This window comes from Panthera tigris, chromosome A1 (assembly GCF_018350195.1).
Source record: "Panthera tigris isolate Pti1 chromosome A1, P.tigris_Pti1_mat1.1, whole genome shotgun sequence".
Taxonomy (NCBI): Eukaryota; Metazoa; Chordata; class Mammalia; order Carnivora; family Felidae; genus Panthera; species Panthera tigris.
In genome coordinates, this window is record NC_056660.1 from 10161053 (window position 1) to 10179700 (window position 18648).

The following is an 18648-nucleotide window of genomic DNA, read 5'->3' on the forward strand; positions in this document are numbered from 1 at the left end:
TACGAACTAGAATAAAATTTAAGGATTGTTAACTTGAAACTTAGTCAAAACTACTTACATCAAGACTGTGATATCCTAACTACAGATGCTGCTTTTCTTATCAACAACTTCTAGTTTTGGTGCTTTTGCTCCGCCAAACACACTTGAGCCTCTGAGCCACCTTCTTACTTGATAAGCAAGTTAAAATCAATTAGGGGGAAGGGGGTCAGCTATTTTCTAAAATCACTTGTTAACTAATACTCCTAGCCCAGGAAATTTCCCCCAAATCAATTCCTTATTGCACCACATTGTTATTCTAATCCCCCTGTGTGCTTTGTAACAACTGTCAACACCACACAACTGATTCATGCTTTACAGTTGTGTTTCCCGTGTCTCCTCAGAATCATGCCTATTCCTAATCCGCAGTTCAAGAAACATCAGCTGCAAATTTCTTTTAATCAGGAATTTCCTAGATGTTCCGGATCTGAAAATCCTGGTCTCCCCACAGCCTTAACAGATGTTTTTGGAAGTGTGCTCCCTTGTGATATCTATTAGACACAAGGCTCTCCTTACTGTATGACCCCACCACAATGAAACAAAGCAGAAATGGCTTAAGGAACGAGCAGCAAGAGAAAGGAGGGCTGAGAAAGTAATACCTGCAGTGCACATCCTCTAGCTACTGCTTCATCCGCATTGAGTGTCGTGCTAATATCTTTTCCAAAGAATCGGGCAATTTTTTCTTTCACGGCTGGAATTCGTGTAGTGCCTCCAACAATCTCAACCGCACTCACATCTTCAACTCTGAGCTGAGTCTGTTCCAGAAGGGAATGAAGGGGAGCTTCTATCTTTTGCAGGAGGTCAGCACAGAGTTCTTCAAATTGTGCCCTTGGCAAATAAGAGGAACACTATAAATTTTTAGAAAAAGCATCTGAAAGCCAATACTTTGTTCTATTTTTTTTGAAAATAATATTAACCCAATGAATTTGTTTTTCCTCAGACAACCTCCATTCCGTATGGGCCAAATTTAACTATACTGTAATTTGTTAACTTAAAAAAAAAAAAAAAAAAAAAAAATATATATATATATATATATACACGTGTATATATATATATATATATATATATATACGTGTATATATATAGAACAGGTACAGAAAAGAAACGGGAGAAAAATTAGCTCTACCAGCATTAATGGAAAAAAAATCACTATTTAGACTGCCGTTTTACTCCTAAATGGTTTTTGTGAAACCATTATTCAATTACTAGCCCAGAAACACCGAGAGTTGATAAACACTAAAAAGATTTCATCATGAGGACACTTAGCAAAGATCTTTTTAAAAAACCTCTTTGTAGGGGCACCTGGGTGGCTCAGCTGGTTAAGTGTCCAACTTCGGCTCAGGTCATGATCTCACGGTTCATGAGTTGAAGTCCCGAGTCAGGCTCTCTGATGTCAGCACAGAACCTGCTTCAGATCCTCTGTCCTCACCCCCCACCCCACTCTCTCTCTCAAAAATAAACATTAAAAAAAACCCAACAAAACCTATTCTTTAAAAAAATAAAAAACCTTTTCGCACAAGTGACCCTAATTCTAATGGTGTGAACAGTCCTAGTATATAGCATATAATCTTGAAAATGTGGACCAAGACTCTCAACACCACAGCTAGACTGACACCTGGGCTATAGTTTCAGCAAGAAGTTTCTTGTGTTTAATCTAGCAGAATTCAAGACGCACCTGTTCATCTTTCCGGAAACATCTTTGTCATTCATAAAGCACTCGATATTCAGTGGTAGGTCTGTGCTATTAGAGCTCATTAGCTTTTTCAATTTTTCACATTCTTGATACAGACGAAGCAGTGCTCGAATCTTGGATTTTGCATCCAACTTGTACTTAGTTTTAAATTCTGCACAAAAATGTTCCACCAACTTTTCATCAAAGTTTTTCCCTCCTAAGAAAGGATCAAAAGCTGTTCCCAGTACCTAATTTAGTTAAAACAACAAATAATCTGGTTATTTTCAATCATATTTTTAATCAGAATCTTAAATATTACTACACAAACAACTAAAGACTAATAAGATCAAAACTTTTATTTAAATTATAGTAACATGAAATCTAAGAAAAATGTTACTACCAAATCCAAATGAAATGCTGAATCTCTAATTTACTTTTAATGATTACATAGAAGATAATCTTAAAATGCTTCTCCTTCCTAAGCAAGAACACTTAAGGGTCTCCTAAAATAATCACGTCATCTTTATGGGGAGCAGTGTTAGGAATAAGTCCTTGTTACTATAGTACCCAAAATTCTGCTTCCTAAGAAGCACAAAGTCAAGAAGGCTCAGTAGCTTAAAGTAATGACAACTACAACACATTTAATATGTTTTGGTCATTTAGTTCAAATTTATGACTTTACCTTCAATTTTCCCTTGTTAAAGGCACAGGCAGACACTTGAAAAGCTGAGTGTCCCATATCAACAAAAACCACTATCCGAGGTTTCTCATCCAGGCTTGGGAGATCCTGCTTATAAATTCCGTAATTCAAAGCAACTACAAAAAAATAACTGTTTCAATTCCTTGTTTCACATTTTCTTAGGAATTTCATCATTACCGAAAGAATTATACATGCAGGAAACTTGGTGAACACGTTTCTTTCACACCTGACTTCATACTAATTTTCATGGCATAATTTTTTCCCTTTCCGATTTTAGAACAATGCTCTATTACTTTTCAATGAAGAGATGTGACAAAGAAAATGTACAAGGTGCAAATACAATGAAATGTAACCACAAACATTAGCAGGCTAATTACACCATACTTACATTTTAACCACAACCTGCCAGGAGAATGCTTATCCAAAAAAATTAAGAATTTAATATACAACTATAGCAATGGCAGTTCCTACCAATTTCTTTTTAGAGCCAAGGCAAATAACTGATGTACCTTAAGGAGACTGGGTCAGCTTTTTCTGAACTTTGAAGCCACCATATTTCTAAACATGTATAGCCTAAGAATACACCTTTATTGATACTTGAATTAAGAGTTTTAAAGAATACACATATTAGAAATATTCTGGAATAAAGTCTTACTTGCTTTGTCTGAATACACTAAATTGTAACTTGACTTTTTGTTCACCTGTAATCATAAAAAACTAGTAAAGGCTCTAGGAGGAAGGAACAGTGACTGGTCCGCTCACCACCCTATCCGTACCTAACACAACGTCTGGCAAATGGTACAGCTTAAATCAATATTTGATAGAAAATGAGCGATCAATGACTAAGGGGGAAAAATTTTTTTAACCTCATTAATACTCGTAGCCATGGTAGCTGTGAAACCCAAAATCCTAAGGTTTGGGGAAAATTTAACTATAAAAACCATGTGAGGAAATAAAAAACTAAATCCAACACACATAATACAAAGGACTGAAATATATACCTAGAAGTACTTCCTAATGACAACAGATTCATAAACTGACACAGTGACCATTTCTCATTAAACATAAGCATGTGAAAAAAAACAGAATTCCTGCTTTCAAATCTAACCCATGTCTTTTAATAGGCTATGTTTCTACGGGTACATGAACAAATGTTTGGCTAGGATATCTGACTTGTCTTAACTCAGTTTTGATAGTATATTCACTTCTACACAGAAGTAGCTTTTTTTTCTTACCAGCTGTCATGTCATTCATAAGTCGTAGGCAGTTTAGGCCAACTATTTGTGCAGCATCTAATACAGATCGCCTCTCAGCATCTGTGAAGAAAGAGGGGACCTACCAACAAGAAAACAAAGAACCTTAAGTTGTCTAGAGCACACACAAATTCCTCACGACCACTTATGACACATTAACAACAGTCTAGATAAATATGTGCCTATCAAAGTTATAAAACAGAAACAGACATTTACACTTAGTTTCTAGCAAGTTCCGTAACTTTCAGAAGAGTAGCTGTTTAAAAAAAAAATGCCCCGAAACGGTATTATCAAAGTAATCTTTACTATAACCAAATTTTAACCCAAAATAAAAATTAATCAGGAGTCTTCACTAAGACATAGTGACAACTGCCTCTACCTAATAAAAGAAAGCTTTAAATCTAAGTGTATGAAATACCATTTCCAAGCCAGTCTGAAATTTCTTATTTGGAAACCACAATGCTAAGTCAACATTTAATGTTAAACGTAACTAAACTACAGACAATACTACAGGTACCTAAAGGTAACGCACAGCTAATTCTCGTATACACCACCGCCCTGCAGTTTGCTATTCACTGTATTCAAGCATTAATAGATGACGGGGTACCTTCTAATTCTGTAGACCTGTTAAGATCACAAAAACATTTTTTGGCAAAGCCTGTTGATATTCCTAAAAAGAAGAGCAAAAACAGCTCAAGGGATGGGATGAAATTTCTTATGGTGCTGACCTGTGCTTTAGCTAGGTTAATTCTTTTGATCACTTTCTAGGACAGCACTTTAACTAGGACACTCTTCAGGAGAATCTAACAATACATTCATAGCATCACTTAACTAGAAAGTACCTAAGAGAAAACTTAGTACAGTGGCTTTCATTTTTTTCCCCAAAGTATTTGTAGCTGCTTCAGAAAGAGAGGCAAGAGCAAAAGTGGGTCTCTGCTCACTTTTCCAATCAGGAACACTGCTTTCAGCAGTTTTTCCATATTAGCTTACATAGGGAAAAAAAAAAAAAAAAAAGGAAAAATTACTGACGTGTAACTTAATTCTTTTTTTTTTATTAAATTTTTTTTTTTTCAACGTTTTTTTATTTATTTTTGGGACAGAGAGAGACAGAGCATGAACGGGGGAGGGGCAGAGAGAGAGGGAGACACAGAATCGGAAACAGGCTCCAGGCTCCGAGCCATCAGCCCAGAGCCTGACGCGGGGCTCGAACTCACGGACCGCGAGATCGTGACCTGGCTGAAGTCGGACGCTTAACCGACTGCGCCACCCAGGCGCCCCACTTAATTCTTAATTTTACCAGAGATTAATGTTATTTCTCCATGCAACAGCCAAATACTCCTTTTTAGTAGAACATATTCTGTCTTGCAAGGGCAAGACAGGGCTCTCTGCCTCATCCTTTCACATCCTAGGACACACAGTCACCAAAGCTTCTGACTGGTCTGGGCAGGCCACCCCTGCTCATGTTGTAATGCAAAGACCACGCGTGATGTAGTCCGTTACAGACAGACTTAGTGCGGAGCATAACCAGAGCAGACCAAAAGGTGACCCTACACATTTGGGAAAGCAGAATTTACAGCTGCTTTTTTGGCGTCCAAATAAAAGACTGACTTCTGTCCTTTTCAAATACCCCTAGATAACTTATCAACCGTCCACTGATAGTGGATTTTCCAGTGCTAAAAATCTTTTAAGTTTTGTCACTACTGGTAGGTTACATCGTAAAACTTCTAGTGAACTGGTTCACAACGGACAGAATTCTGAAAATCCCCGTTAAGCGTACAGGTTGTCTAACAGTGTTGTTAACGGACAGCATTAGGACATCTTCCATTTCAACCGACCAATTCAGTCTTTTCAAAGAGTCCCGCAAGAGATTGATTTGCACCTCCAGTCAGGAACTCCTGCAACTTCTTGCTAAAAATACCACTCAAACGTACTCTGAATGCTCCTGAACACTCTGTTAATACAGTCCAGTAGGATTTTGATCCCTAGTAATAACACTTAAAGGGTAGGAAGAAAGGCAAATTAAAAGAAAACACACTGCCTTGTTGAATTCTACTTACTGAAATAACACAATCTGTTACTGGTTTCTTGAGGTTGTTTTCGGCGGTTTCCTTTAACTTCGTCAACAGCATGGCTGTTATCTGCTCCACACTAAACAGATGTTCTTCGTCCATGTACATTACCTGTATGAGGGAAAGAAAACATTTTAAACGTTGTAGTACTTAACGTTTATATGCTAATACTGACTTCCATATATTATTACATATCCTCTTCTAGAAAATCTTTATTGTTGCAGCTGTCATTAGAGAAGAAAGGAACAGGACACCAAAAACCAAACCAACTAAACCCAAAATGCAACAAAGAACTTTTCTCTAGAGATGAAGAGAAAACAAATCTAGGGTAAATTTTCCCCCTACCCAAAGTACTAGTGAAAACATTATACAAAGTAGTAAATTTCCATTCTAACTGAAGAGATGAATCACTGTGACAAATATCATTTTGTGTAGGTCATAACACAGGAATGCCTCCGCTGGTTTAAGAACAGATCTCTGGTTGCATTACACGAGTGCTCTTCAAACAATTGCAACTGGGCTGTAATGGAACAGACTTTTGTAACACAATGGAGAACTTTTTAAGCACCACTAAGTAAACCTAAATTTTAACAATTATAAAGAGGTCATAAGATATTAATTAAGTTATAGCAATATATGCCACTTAAACACTTTTTGGCCATTAAAACATATACCTACAGTTTAAAAGAACTTGACAAAAAAAAAGATCATCTAATTAAGAAATTTGAGGTAAACATTTATTAAGAACTAGGCGTTTTTTTCTATAGGTGAATTTCATTTCCTATTAAGCACATTAAAGTTAGTCAGTTAGATTACCTTTATTCCAACTCCACCATTTTTCATTGGAACCAAATCGTAACTTAAGTTTCCCTTCTCCTTTTGAATGAAGGGGTCATTGAATGCTCGGCCATGAAACCTTTTGAAGTTAGACACTGTGTTGTTTGCATGAGTGATTTGCTGAAAAAGAAACGAGAAGTTAGGTTTTTTTTCTAATTGGAACATCGGTAATTATAATTTTATAAAAAGTCAATTGTACGACTCAAACCATAATATAAGTAACTTTCTCCGCAACCCTGGGAAATGCCAAAAGGTAGGAAATGAGAAGAAACAGGAGGCAATGCTGTCACTACAGACTTTTAAAAAGATTTCAAACCCTGCAAGATAAAATCAAAGATTGGGAAACTACCTCTAAAGCCCTGAACAAATCAAGAACTGCATCCCTTTATTTCATTCCTTTTTCCCCACTAAACTTATTAAGTTTTATATCCACCGAATACACGAATAAGGAGATCTAAAAGCACTACAAGTCAAATTACATTTTTTAAAAAAGTTAACGTTAATTGGTCAGGATAAACATTTTGTGCCATAAAATACACGGGCTGCTATAATCACGGAATGTTAATTATCGGTACCAAAAAGCAGAAGAAGCAAGGATCATTCAAAATTTCTAAGTGACTTTTAACTGCATATTTTTGATGATTAGACTCCGGATTAAAAAGTCCCACTTCATAGTATATTTCACTCAAAGCACTCAACAGTGAAAACTGTATTTAAAATACAGAAACAATTAAAATAAAAGATTAAAAACAGACTTCTAAAGTAATGAAAATACCAGAACAGTTTCCTATTTACCATTTTCTCTGGTCTACTTCTTTTAAAGGGAGGAATACAGCCTGGCAGTAGTAGTTTTTCAAACATGGAATTTAAGCATGTTTATGTACTAAAATTCCCTGTGATTCTGAAATGGAGTTGAAGTGTATCTAGTAATCTACAGGCTACATCTGAGCCTCCACTGAGTCTCCTCACAGAACCACAAAAAAACTGCAACAGCATTTTAAGGTCTGGCATATCAATATTCTAAATAGCCATATTGAGGGAGACAGTTCCTCCACTGATGTGTCCCTTTTCTTTTAAGTACACCATTTTGAGTGTGCATAGCTATTTTTCTCTCCTTTGCCTTGTATCTCTTCCAACTTGCCTTATTATAGCATTCCAGGGTTTAGAGTTTTGCTTCTTTTTCAGCAGTACTATTTTCTGTGTTTAAAAGAATTTTTTCAATCTCTTTCTTACAGCCTCTCCAAACAGATTTCAAATTTCATGTTCTTTTCCTTTATTTTTTTCCTCCCCAACCCTAAGGGTTCCTGGTTATAATGTGAGCCCTAAATGGAAGGGGCATACATAAATGTTCTAGTCACATTAATAACAAGTGAAGTTAATTTCAGTGATTTAGTCTAACAGATCCAAAATACTGTCATTCAACATGTACTCATGTTGAATATCGATGAGATACTTTACTTCCTTGTAAGACTTCAAAAGCTCATGTGTATGTCCTACTTACTTCCCATTTCAATGCAGAGGAGGCAAATTCAAGTGTATCTAACAGCTACCCTGAAGACGGCACACATCTAGACACAGTTCTCCCAGTCTTACCTAAGTAACCTGAACATGCTTTTAAAATATAGAACTTCTAGAAGAAATCTTCCTTAACTCTTAAATGAGTATCACAATTCCACATGAAAGAACTTCAGGTGTCTCATTTATAATTTTTAAAAATTAGATAAATTAGAAGGTAGCAAAATCACTAAAAATTAAGGTTGGCAGATTAGAAAGTTAAGACAGATCTTACTCACTGAAAGAGGAAGGGAACAAAGAAAAAAATAACCATCTAAGGGCTCTTAAGGAATACGTACATTACATTTCTAAAACTCAAACATAAACAGGCTTCAATATTTCATAACCTCTCCCTTAAAAACGTGACCAGAATGGTCTTAAAGAACATACCTGATTTTTGGCTGCAACTCCAATGGTTCTGTTTTTGGATCCAAATGATATGACTGATCTAGAAAATATACAAACCACAGGTCTCAAAATGTTGAAAAGCATAGACGAGAAAATAATACACCAGTTTTCCTACCCATGGTCGGGGTGCTGGTGGGCGGCACAAGTACAGCACAATGTTGTAGTCTAAAGCTTTAGTCAGATACTTAGTAGAAGCCCACTTAATTGTTACTCTGAGAATGTAATCTAACGGGCAGTTAGCCAAAAAAGTCTGCTCATGGCTCAGGGGGCATTTTCCATTACTTCAAATACCCGTGTAATTCTCCAGGTCCCCAATTATTAGCAAAATGGACATTAACTCTGAAAATACTTTGAATGAAGGGAATTATTTTGGCCCTAGCCACATGATCAGCAAAATATATGGAGTGAATTCCACTCTCAGTTGGCAACTCTGTACAAATCTAAGTATCACTGTCATACCGATTACTGTCCCGATATACCTCCACCCCTTCAGGATCAACAGATTTATATGAATCCAAACAAGTTGGCCTAAGTCAGGTTTCTGCAGTTTAAAAGCACAAAAGGGTCCTACGGGGAACTCTACTTAAGGAGGCCAAGTAAGTATGATGCAGAGCAAGTACCACAGCAAACAGAGTGTAATTGTTGAGGGAAAAGCATGAATAATTAGTTCCATTAATTAAGTCAGCTTTGAAGAGATGAAAGATGACCTCTGTGAGACAGCCTTCTCAGCAATGGAAACGGAACGGTAGCACAGAGCACAGATAAACTCAAGTCTTGTCAGGAGGAGCGCAAATCAGATTTTCAATCAAGGCGCGGGTAGGTGAACAAAGTGGGAATATGCTGAGGGCACTCAACACGGGGCTGCATCAAGTTTAAGGTTGCTCTGATACCGTGGACCCAAATTATCTGTGCAGGTGCTCTAAACAGCATCCTAAAAGCTGCAGAAGTGTTCAAAGGCTAGAACCTTCTGAAAACAAAGTAACATTCTAGGACTAGAGTAACCATTCACTTGCAGAACGACTTTACTCATTTTCCACTTGGAAATTAATAGTGGCCAATGCAAGTAGCCAAATATCTATTGTATCAACAAGATCACAGGGAACGCCAATGCTGCCCTCTGTTTACCTTTTCTAGGGACATACCTGCTGTCTTCAGTTTCACAGTGGTCACCACAGCCACGTATACAGTATTTTCCTAGTCTCATCTGAACAGCTTTTCTTTTTTATTGGATCAAAGAGAACAAAGATGTGAATTGCACCTAAGCATGAAAGCCTGACATACTGTCTTTCTTACCGTACTCCAATTATACAGACCTTTACATATCGAAAGAACAGACTGTAAATTTGCAAAGAGGTAGAATCGTGAAGTAAGTCTTTCCAATGGTACTACCAATGTCAAACATTTGCTAATTTTCTGATTTTCCATTCACCTTCACAAATGGCCATCTGCACTCAAGCAGTGATACAAACAGGGTCATCCTACCTTTGAGCTCAAGGTATCATTCTCATTCTAGGCTTTTTATCTTGGGTTTCAGACGTTGAAAAAATTACTACCTACATTAATTTTCCTGAGAAGGAATCAGTTGTTTCCATCAATGTACATGCAGGCGTGTTTGCATGATGATCTTCAGAAAACAAGCCCCTTGAAAAAGTTGCTTTAATAAAATGTTGCCCTTGCCCACCCCACGCTGCTGTGGAATAGAACATTCTAATTCTGACCACATCCATCCCCGAATTCTAGCACAAAAGTGTGCAATTTTCATCTTATCTCCTTTATTTAAACTGTGCAAAATTAATAAACTAGAACATGATTTAGGATTCCTCCTGAATGGCTCTCCTAAAACGAGCAAAAGGCCCTTTACATCTTCACAAACGATCCCAGGCACGAAGTCTGCTAGCGTTAGCAACCGAAAGTGCGCAAGAAAAGGCATCTATCAAAGGAGTGATTCTGCGGTCGCTAACAACAATCCGCCCGCTCACTGGACAAGCAGCAGCATCCAGGCTCTGGAAGCTTCTAGTTCATTTCGGAGACTCGATGCGGAAGAAAAAGCTCAGCAGCCCCGCATCTGCGGTGCGCAGAGGCATGCTCGGAAGGAGGGGGACAAGCTGGGGGCGGCTCAGTCAGCTCAGAAGCCGCGTGGGGAAACGGGGGCGGCCGCGGAAGCAGCGAACTGAGGCTTGCCAAGAAAAGGGAACGAAATCGCGGGCTTGGCCTTAGCTCTCCCATCAGTAGGAAGCCCGCCCCAGAAGCGACGACCCTGGGACTCTCCGCTCTGAGACTATTCTTGGCCTCCGGATCGCCAAAACGACCCCCCCCCCCTCCAGTCCTGCCGGCAAGCCCCCACCCCTGTGGGGCAAGCATCCTGCCGGGCCGGGCCGCCGGTTCCCAACCTTCCCCAGGGGCGCACCGCTACCCACATCGCCCTCCGTTCGGCCCGGCGCGCCGCAGCCCGCCCGCGAGCCCCGGGTCCCCACGGTCCCCAGCCCCGGCCCCCGCTCTCTCTCCGCACTCCAGAACCTCCCCTGGCGCCCCCGCAGGCTCCCACTTACGGGGTGCAGCGGTCGCTGAACTCGTTGGCGATGGTCTCGATGCCCCCAGCCCGGGCCACCGCAATGTAACAGCTCTGCGAGCCCACGTCCAGCCCCACCACCGACATGGCCGGGTCGCGGTCCGCCTCCGCCTCGGCTCTGGGTCTGGGTCTGCGTCCTCCTGCCGCCCTCCCGCTGCTTCGGCAGCCGCTTCCTGCCCCGGCCGCGCGCGGCTCCCGCGGGGTCCGACCGCTCCTCTGTCACTCGGACGGAAACACGAACGGCCCGCCTGCCGGCGCCTCCGGCTTCCCGGGGACAGTGGCAGCACTCGGCGGACTAAGCACGGGAGAAAGCGGCGCTCGGTCTCCGCGGGGCGCTCCTCAAGCTCGGGAGGACTGTCTCGATCTGCACCCGCTGCTCACCGGCGCGGCGCTCAACTACCGACCCAAAAGGGGAGGTCCCAATTCCTCAGCCTTATGTATCGCACTGATCAGAACTTTCCAGAATCTGCGGCATTTACTCACCGGCGCCTCCACCGGCCCCTCCACGTGCCACTTCCGCTTCCTTCTTCTCGAGCCTTCTCGAAAGATTCTACCCAATGGGTGGCTGGTCCCTCTGGGGAGCGCCGCGGTTGCCATAGTGGCAGAAGAGCCGCTCCGGCGCTATTGGCTCAAGCCGGCCAGACTGACCCACCTACGTCCCCGCCCGCCCTAGCCACAGCTCTTTGCTCTCCGAATAAAACGGACAATGAAGACGGACCCCAAAAATCGTAATCTTCACAGTTTACTAGTGGGTGATGGTGTGCGACCCCGAGGGGCTGAGAGCGGGGAAACAAACCCCACTTCTGCGGAGACCCTAGACCCCTACACCCTGAGGAGGCCGACCAGCTGTCAACAGAGCATGTCGGGAACCGTAGTCCGGCCGGGAGACTGTGTGCGCCTTGTACATGCTGGGATATGTAGTTCCGGCCGCAGTGCGTGCCGGGACCCGGCTTTGTTTTAGGGAGTTCGCGGGAGAGGCCCGGTTCCCCGTACTGTGTTTGCGCGCCTTCTCCAGCAGTGGCATCTTGTTTGCTGTTTGGTTTGTATTCGCTTCTATTGTTGTACAGATCACCCCACAGTGAATTATGAATTAGAAGAAGGAATTTCCGCTGATGCGGCTAATAATAGGCACAGGGTGTGTGTTAAAAGTTCTTGTATTCATCAGCCGGCAGGATATTCTTTTGTGGAATAAACTATAAGAGGTTGTTGTTGTTGTTGTTGTTGTTACTGTTTTCTTTGTAAAGGAAGCCCTTTTAAATGTGGCGTAATTTGGAAGGCTGTCTGTAGTATCCCTTGCTGCTTATTTTTGAAGTCTGACTTGAGCAGACCTCGTTTTACCCTGCCCCTCCTGGCCATAAATTATTAAGTTTTGCTTCTTGTTTGATCTTGTTTCTTTCCCTGAACAGTGGTGTTGCTGTCAGCTTGTTTTCGATAAAGAGACAAGGACGAAAAGGAAAAAAAAAAAAAAAGGTGGAATTCTGCCGCTATTACGTCTTTTACACACTTCTGTGTCTTTCAAGTTGTCCCGATAACTGCTTGCTCCCTCTCCCCCCGGGCACGTAGAAATATAAGCACAGTTCACATGTGTGTAACTGGATAAGGTAGTAGTAGTGAGCTGGAGATACAAAAATATGTCTCCTGAAGAGTATGGCAATTCTTAGAAGGTTATAATAGAAGCCTGGGAGGCCGGCTTTTATTACATACAAAGTAAATTGCATGTGCGTTTCGATGGTCGGCCCCGCATTTAGAGGAACTACTTAACTTTTAATTGCTTCAGTAGCTATCTAAAGGTGATTGTATTCTTACCTTTGAAAATTGTTTAGCTGTACTGATTTTTTGTTTCGCCTTCCAAAAACTTCTCTCACCCCCACTTTGTTTGCATAACAAAACCTTGTATTAAAATCACCGGAATGGTAGCACCTTTGAACAGAAAGAAGGGAACAGTTCTTGCCTTTAGAGCTAGACAGTTTCAAGTCAGATTCAAATCCTGGGCTATACTAAGATACTTTATAGCACAGCTTGTAGGAGTACCAGCCTTCCAGAGTTAGACTTTATGGGCTTTGATTCTGGCTCTAGATACTTATGAATTTGCCAGCTGTGAGGCCTTGAGATAATTACTAAACCTTCTTGAGTTCCACCTCGCAGGTTGTATGTAATAACTGAGGATGTATATAAACCACCAAACGTATGTCCTTATTATGTGATATCTGGGTAATCTTCAAATTGTTATTGGGGCTTTGGTGTCATTTGTAAAAATGGAGATAACTATCTTTGTTGGGAGTTTGGAAGGATTACATATAAATACAACATCTACATGGTAGTAGGCATTCAACAAATTATAGTGGTAGTAATATTATTCAAGAAAAGCCAACACCACAACTGCTATCTCAGCTCACGCTTCCATGAATGCTGAGTTGTACATGTTCGTAGCCCCCTTTTATTTAATCAGTTCACTTTAATTATTGGGACAGGTGAGGGAGTAGGGGCCATATGAACTATCACATTATCTAATTAGATGATACTATGCTTATTATTAGAATCCTTGTTTATATTACTTTATCCTATTTTACTATTTTATTTTGATTTATTACATTTTTATTTTTTTACATTTATTTATTTTTGAGAGACAGAGGGAGACAGAGCATGAGCAGGGGAGGGGCAGAGAGAGAGGGAGACACAGAAGTAGAAGCAGGCTCCAGGCTCCGAGCTGTCAGTACAGAGCCTGACGCGGGGCTCGAACCCACAAACCGCCAGATCACGACCTGAGCCAAAGTCGGACATTTAACCGACTGAGCCACCCAGGCGCCCCGATATATTACATTTTTAATACACATAACTTCTCACACTATTTCTGTCATAGTGTCAGAAATTTTAGGATCAAATAAAGAACAGACACAGATCCCAACACATCATTGCTAATTATGGAGCCAAAGGTAAACAAGGAATTAAGGTGACTTTATCCTAAATCTGCTAGCAGGTATCCTTGCAGTTACTAGGGGTTTTCCCCCCATATTTGATGAACAAGAGAGTCATCAACATTGGAAACAGAAACAGCTCCCAAAGAATAATAAAACAAAAATGCAAAGATGAAAGAAAAGCCCAAACAAAAATGCCATTCCGAGAGATCATGTGCAGTAAATATAAACAAAAGTTGTGATGGGCTTCCTTAAAAGGAAGGAAGAGATGGGCAAAACAGTGGTCATGTAGGTAGAATAATGGACACGAAAGTGCCCATGATCTTCAACTTCTGGTGTGAGTCACTATTGTGGCTGTCTCTGTATTCAGCCTGTGCCAGGTGCGGGGGGTTACAGAAGCAAAGAAAATTTGTTCCAAATCAGGAGGAGTTTTGCATAGCTTCCCTATAGTCCCTGTGCATCTGAATGCTCAAACACCTCAAATCTTGTCCAGTTGAGTCTTTTCCAACATTTGCTTTCTAAAAGATTTTTTCTTCTCATATATTAACTTGAAAATTGTTCTTTGACAATTAATTCTGATAAAACCTATTCTGTCTTCATTTTAAGTGATACTAGAAAGAATGATTACCTAAAAGTAATCATGGAATGCATGGAAAAATCCTGAAGGAAATAAAGACTGGTGGGTTTTGTTTTTTTTTTTTCCCTCCCAACTTAAAAAGAATCACCATATAACAAATGTGGTTAGCAAAAACTCAAATTATAGGATAAAGTTCATATCTGCCCCTCCAAGCTTAGTGTGAACCACTTTCTCCTTGGAGGGCCAATGACCTCCTTTCGCCACCTCAAAGCTTTTGTGCACCCCACCACCCCCAAGCTCTTCCTTGGGCTCTTGGCTAGGCCAGCTCCTTGTCAGTCTCCAAAACTGAGTTTGAATCTCATGTACAGAGAAAGTTTCTGAGTGCCCCCCAGTTAGGACATCACTCTTCCCCAAGAAACACCCAAGGGATTGTTTAGTTATTAAGGAGAAGCTGATGCCAGACCTTGCAGCCAAGGGTGGTCACTGTTTGGTTTAAGCCAATCAGCACATTCCATTCTTCTTGGCCACAGTCATTGGTTTAGGGATGGGCACGTGACCTACATAGTCCACTCAGGTGATTCTCAGTGTTCTTGCTTAGATGGCTGAGATGTGAGTGTTCTATGTGTGCCCCATTCCATCTCCTTGCCTTCCCGTAGGCACCCTTAAGTGAGGTTATGAGACCAACAATTGTTATGATGGACCTTACTGCCATGCTGGAAAGGAAGTTGGAATAGACACTTGGATAGATATTGGAGCCTGGGCATTAAGTCAACCCTGAGATCCATCCTACCTCTGGAGTTAGGTGAAACCATATTTTTCTTCACTGTTTAGGCCAGCTTGACTTGGGAGTTTCTGTTATTTGCTGCTAAAAACATCCTAATTTCCTCGGCAAGGTAGGTCTTCCTTGACTATGCTATCGAAAACATTCTCTAGTTATTCTCTATTGTTATCCATTTATTTCCTTAACAATATGCACCACACTCTGAAATTAAATTGTTTACTTAGTTATTTATTTGCTTATTTGCTTATTTCCTCTCTTCAAATTGTGTGGCTCAGGAAAGCAGTGACCTTGTTTTTCTTCTTCACAGTGCCATAATGGATACTCAATAAATATTTGGTGAATTATCGGGAGACAGAAATACATCACAAACTTACTGGGAAAAAAGAGACATGTGTCAGCTTTCCTCTAACACCAGGTTTCTCAACCTTGGCGCCGTTGACATTTTAGGCCAGATGATTCTTTGTTGTGTATGGGCTGTCCTAGAGTGTTTCGCAGTGCCACAGGTCTTTACCCACTAGCCACCAGCAGTAGGAAAATAAATGTCCCTGATTGAGAACCATTGCTATCATATCTATAAGATTTTCACTTCAGCTTACCTGGCACAAAGATGCATAGATGTTTTTGAGAGAAAATAGACTAACGTTTGATTCTGAACCCGGAGGCTAAGTCAGACTATGAATAAGTCAGACAGTTCCATCCAGTAGGCGAGGAGGGATCGTGTGTCTCCCATTTTGCTACAGGACATGCCTGGCTGTTGTGAAAAGGGGCCCTGCCCATTCTGAGTGGTTGATTTTGCCTGTGATTGAGAAGTCTTTTTGTGATTATAAATTATTTCAGACAAATGTATGTGACTCACCACTCTTCTTTGTCTTAGTTTCCTTACTTATGACCTAATAATTAGAATTCCTGCACTGTTACTGAAAATTATTAAGCAATTCTTATATCTATGGTTACCTTAACCATTCTACTGTGGTAGAAATAAGAGATTTCATATTTGGATAACTGGGATCATTGCTGCCCTACATAATATTCTGATTTTTCATCCTGAAATCTAAATTTGTAGGCCAGAAACAGATTCCTCTTTTTTTTTTTTTCTTTGTTTCTTCAGCACATGTGAGAAAAAGGAAAGGAAGAAGAATTGGTACCCTATGTCTTCTCTTTTCTGAACTATAATGGGGTAAATTCAAAGTCCTTGTAAATAAAGATGAGTCATTTCCCCGCCACTATTTGGATTTGCCCTGTTGGAAGAAGTGCCTTCATTTTAGTGGGAAACAATCACCGAAGTGTTGGTGTTTTCCTGTGGTCGTTTATGGTTTTTTTTTGTTTGTTTTTTTTTTTGTTTGTTTGTTTTTTTTTTTTAATGCATCAGGTAGATTCTGAGACCAGGATGTGTCTGAGTTCCAGAAATGTTAGCATCTTTACAGATGCTGTTGTTAGATGGCACGTTAGGTTTATGGAACCCACGTATATTCAGTTTCCCGAATGAATTAATAATCTACTCAGGAGGGTGGGTTGTTTTCACTGGGCAAGTCAGACCGTTATTTCATTTGTGCCCAGTGAAATGAAATCCCTCTTTCTAGAGACTTCAGGAGAACCGGCTGCCTGATTACAAAGTCAGATCTCGGCAGAGATGGATGTAATGACAAAAGGTCAGTTGTCTTGCGGTGGACCACTGGAATAATTGGAAAAGAGAGGGACATGAGAACTAAGAGTCATGCAAATTAAAGTTGCTTCTTAAAATTCACCAACAAAAAGAAGAAATAGCAAAAAGGCAGCAAAAAATGCTGCCAATTCTGAACGATGAGGCACTCCAAAATAATAGCACATGCCTTCCAACTGCTTTCTATATCAACAAACATAAGGTTTAAGGTATGTTAGGAGTAAAGCATTGGAGAAGATGTATCCCTCCAACCTCCCAGAGACAGAAAAACACAATTACTGGTAGGAACCTGAAACCGGCTATTTAGATTGTGAAATATTAAGTCTGTTTTTCCTGAGGAAGTTTGTGTGTCGTTTTCTTCTCATTAAAAAAAAAAGCACACTCCACGAGTCTGTTATTGCGCTTTATTTTGCCCTTGCAAAGTCTCCCTTCTGAGGAGTTCACCCTTCCTCAACTGTTTTTAATTTTTTGACAGGTCAGTTTCTTCTCTTTGGTCTCTAAGGGAAGCAACAGGGTTAGCCCAGAACAAAAGGTCGGGAATGTCTGTAGTGCCTGACCCTGCCTTTTCATACCTGCCTCCAGCCTCCTCATTTACTATTGGTTGTGTCTCATACGTGGCCAAATGCAAGTCCCTGACCTGCCTCTGCTAAGGTTCTTAACATATGCATGCTCTTTTCCTACTTGATTTCTCTTTGGCCTTCCAAAGGCTGAGAGACCTACCAGCAGAAGGCAGCCTCAGTCCTGCTCAGTCCTGCGAGGCCGTCAGAAAAGGGCCTCTTTCTCCCAGAACAAACCAGTACAGAACTTTATTTCGTCCGGCCCCACGCTGGCCGCGTTTGATCTTCCAATGGTCAGGACACCTCCTAAGGAAGAGGAAGGACCAACTATGCTTGTTACCCCTGGGGGACAGAGATGAAAGCAAAGGACATTTTTGTTCCTTGGGAGTACAGGAAGCCCCACCCTTACTACTGTGATCTATGACCTATCCTTGGGGATCACATTTGTCCTTGAACAGAACTCTTCCCTGAGGGAGAGTTTATAAGTAAGAGAGTGTGAGGATGCTTGGCAGGGATGGTGGGAGAAAGACTGTAATATTGAGGAGCACGGGGCTGTTTCCAAAACGGACAGCAAGGACCTTGTTGACTTCTTTCAATAGTAGTGGGTCTCTAGGAAATTAATCACAATAAAATAAAACCAAAATGGCCAAAACCTTTGTGCTTTAAATATGTCCTTCCAGTTTACATAATTAAAATGCCTCTAAGCCTTCAGCTTGAAATGCTTTTTCTGCTAACTGGTCAACTTTGCACCTCACTGATTACAGAGTAGCCCTTGGCTTCACCTACGAGTGGATGAGCACCTTCAGGGTGCAAGGCCTTCGCTTTGTACGGAGGCCATGATGGTGATCAGCCCACGTCCTTAGCAAACTGAAGGCGTTGCAGCTCTTGGAACTGAGCGTGGTAGGGTTCAGGGCCCCAGCAGCGGGGCTGTGGATTTGCCTTTACAGTGAGAGTCAAAACACAATCCAGCAGCGTCCGTGTCTGGAGTCAGATGGACCTGGGTGTCAATCTTTGCATCTGCAACATCTCTTGGGCAAACTGCTATACCTCACCTCTCTGA

At 41.0% G+C, this 18648-nt stretch overlaps 1 protein-coding gene across 6 annotated transcripts in view; it reads right to left on the reverse strand.

Moving 5' to 3' along the window:
- The window catches only part of HSPH1 (heat shock protein family H (Hsp110) member 1), a 28727-nt gene extending 12728 nt beyond the window's left edge, over nucleotides 1–15999 (reverse strand). For 2 of the 6 annotated variants that reach the window (XM_042994273.1, XM_042994090.1), the window contains exons 1-8: nucleotides 11079–11499; nucleotides 8512–8569; nucleotides 6547–6687; nucleotides 5719–5841; nucleotides 3644–3743; nucleotides 2391–2524; nucleotides 1712–1956; nucleotides 636–864 (exon numbers count right to left, since the gene is read on the reverse strand). In XM_042994273.1, the coding sequence (XP_042850207.1) occupies nucleotides 636–864; nucleotides 1712–1956; nucleotides 2391–2524; nucleotides 3644–3743; nucleotides 5719–5841; nucleotides 6547–6687; nucleotides 8512–8569; nucleotides 11079–11185 (1137 nt within the window). In that variant the 5' untranslated portion in view covers nucleotides 11186–11499. Of the gene's footprint in view, nucleotides 1–635; nucleotides 865–1711; nucleotides 1957–2390; nucleotides 2525–3643; nucleotides 3744–5718; nucleotides 5842–6546; nucleotides 6688–8511; nucleotides 8570–9671; nucleotides 9951–10086; nucleotides 10594–11078; nucleotides 11500–12904; nucleotides 13019–15967 lie in introns of those variants that run through there. The other 4 variants (XM_042994026.1, XM_007074331.3, XM_007074330.3 and 1 more) reach the window with 4 other exon arrangements.
- Nucleotides 16000–18648: the final 2649 nt, after the last annotated feature.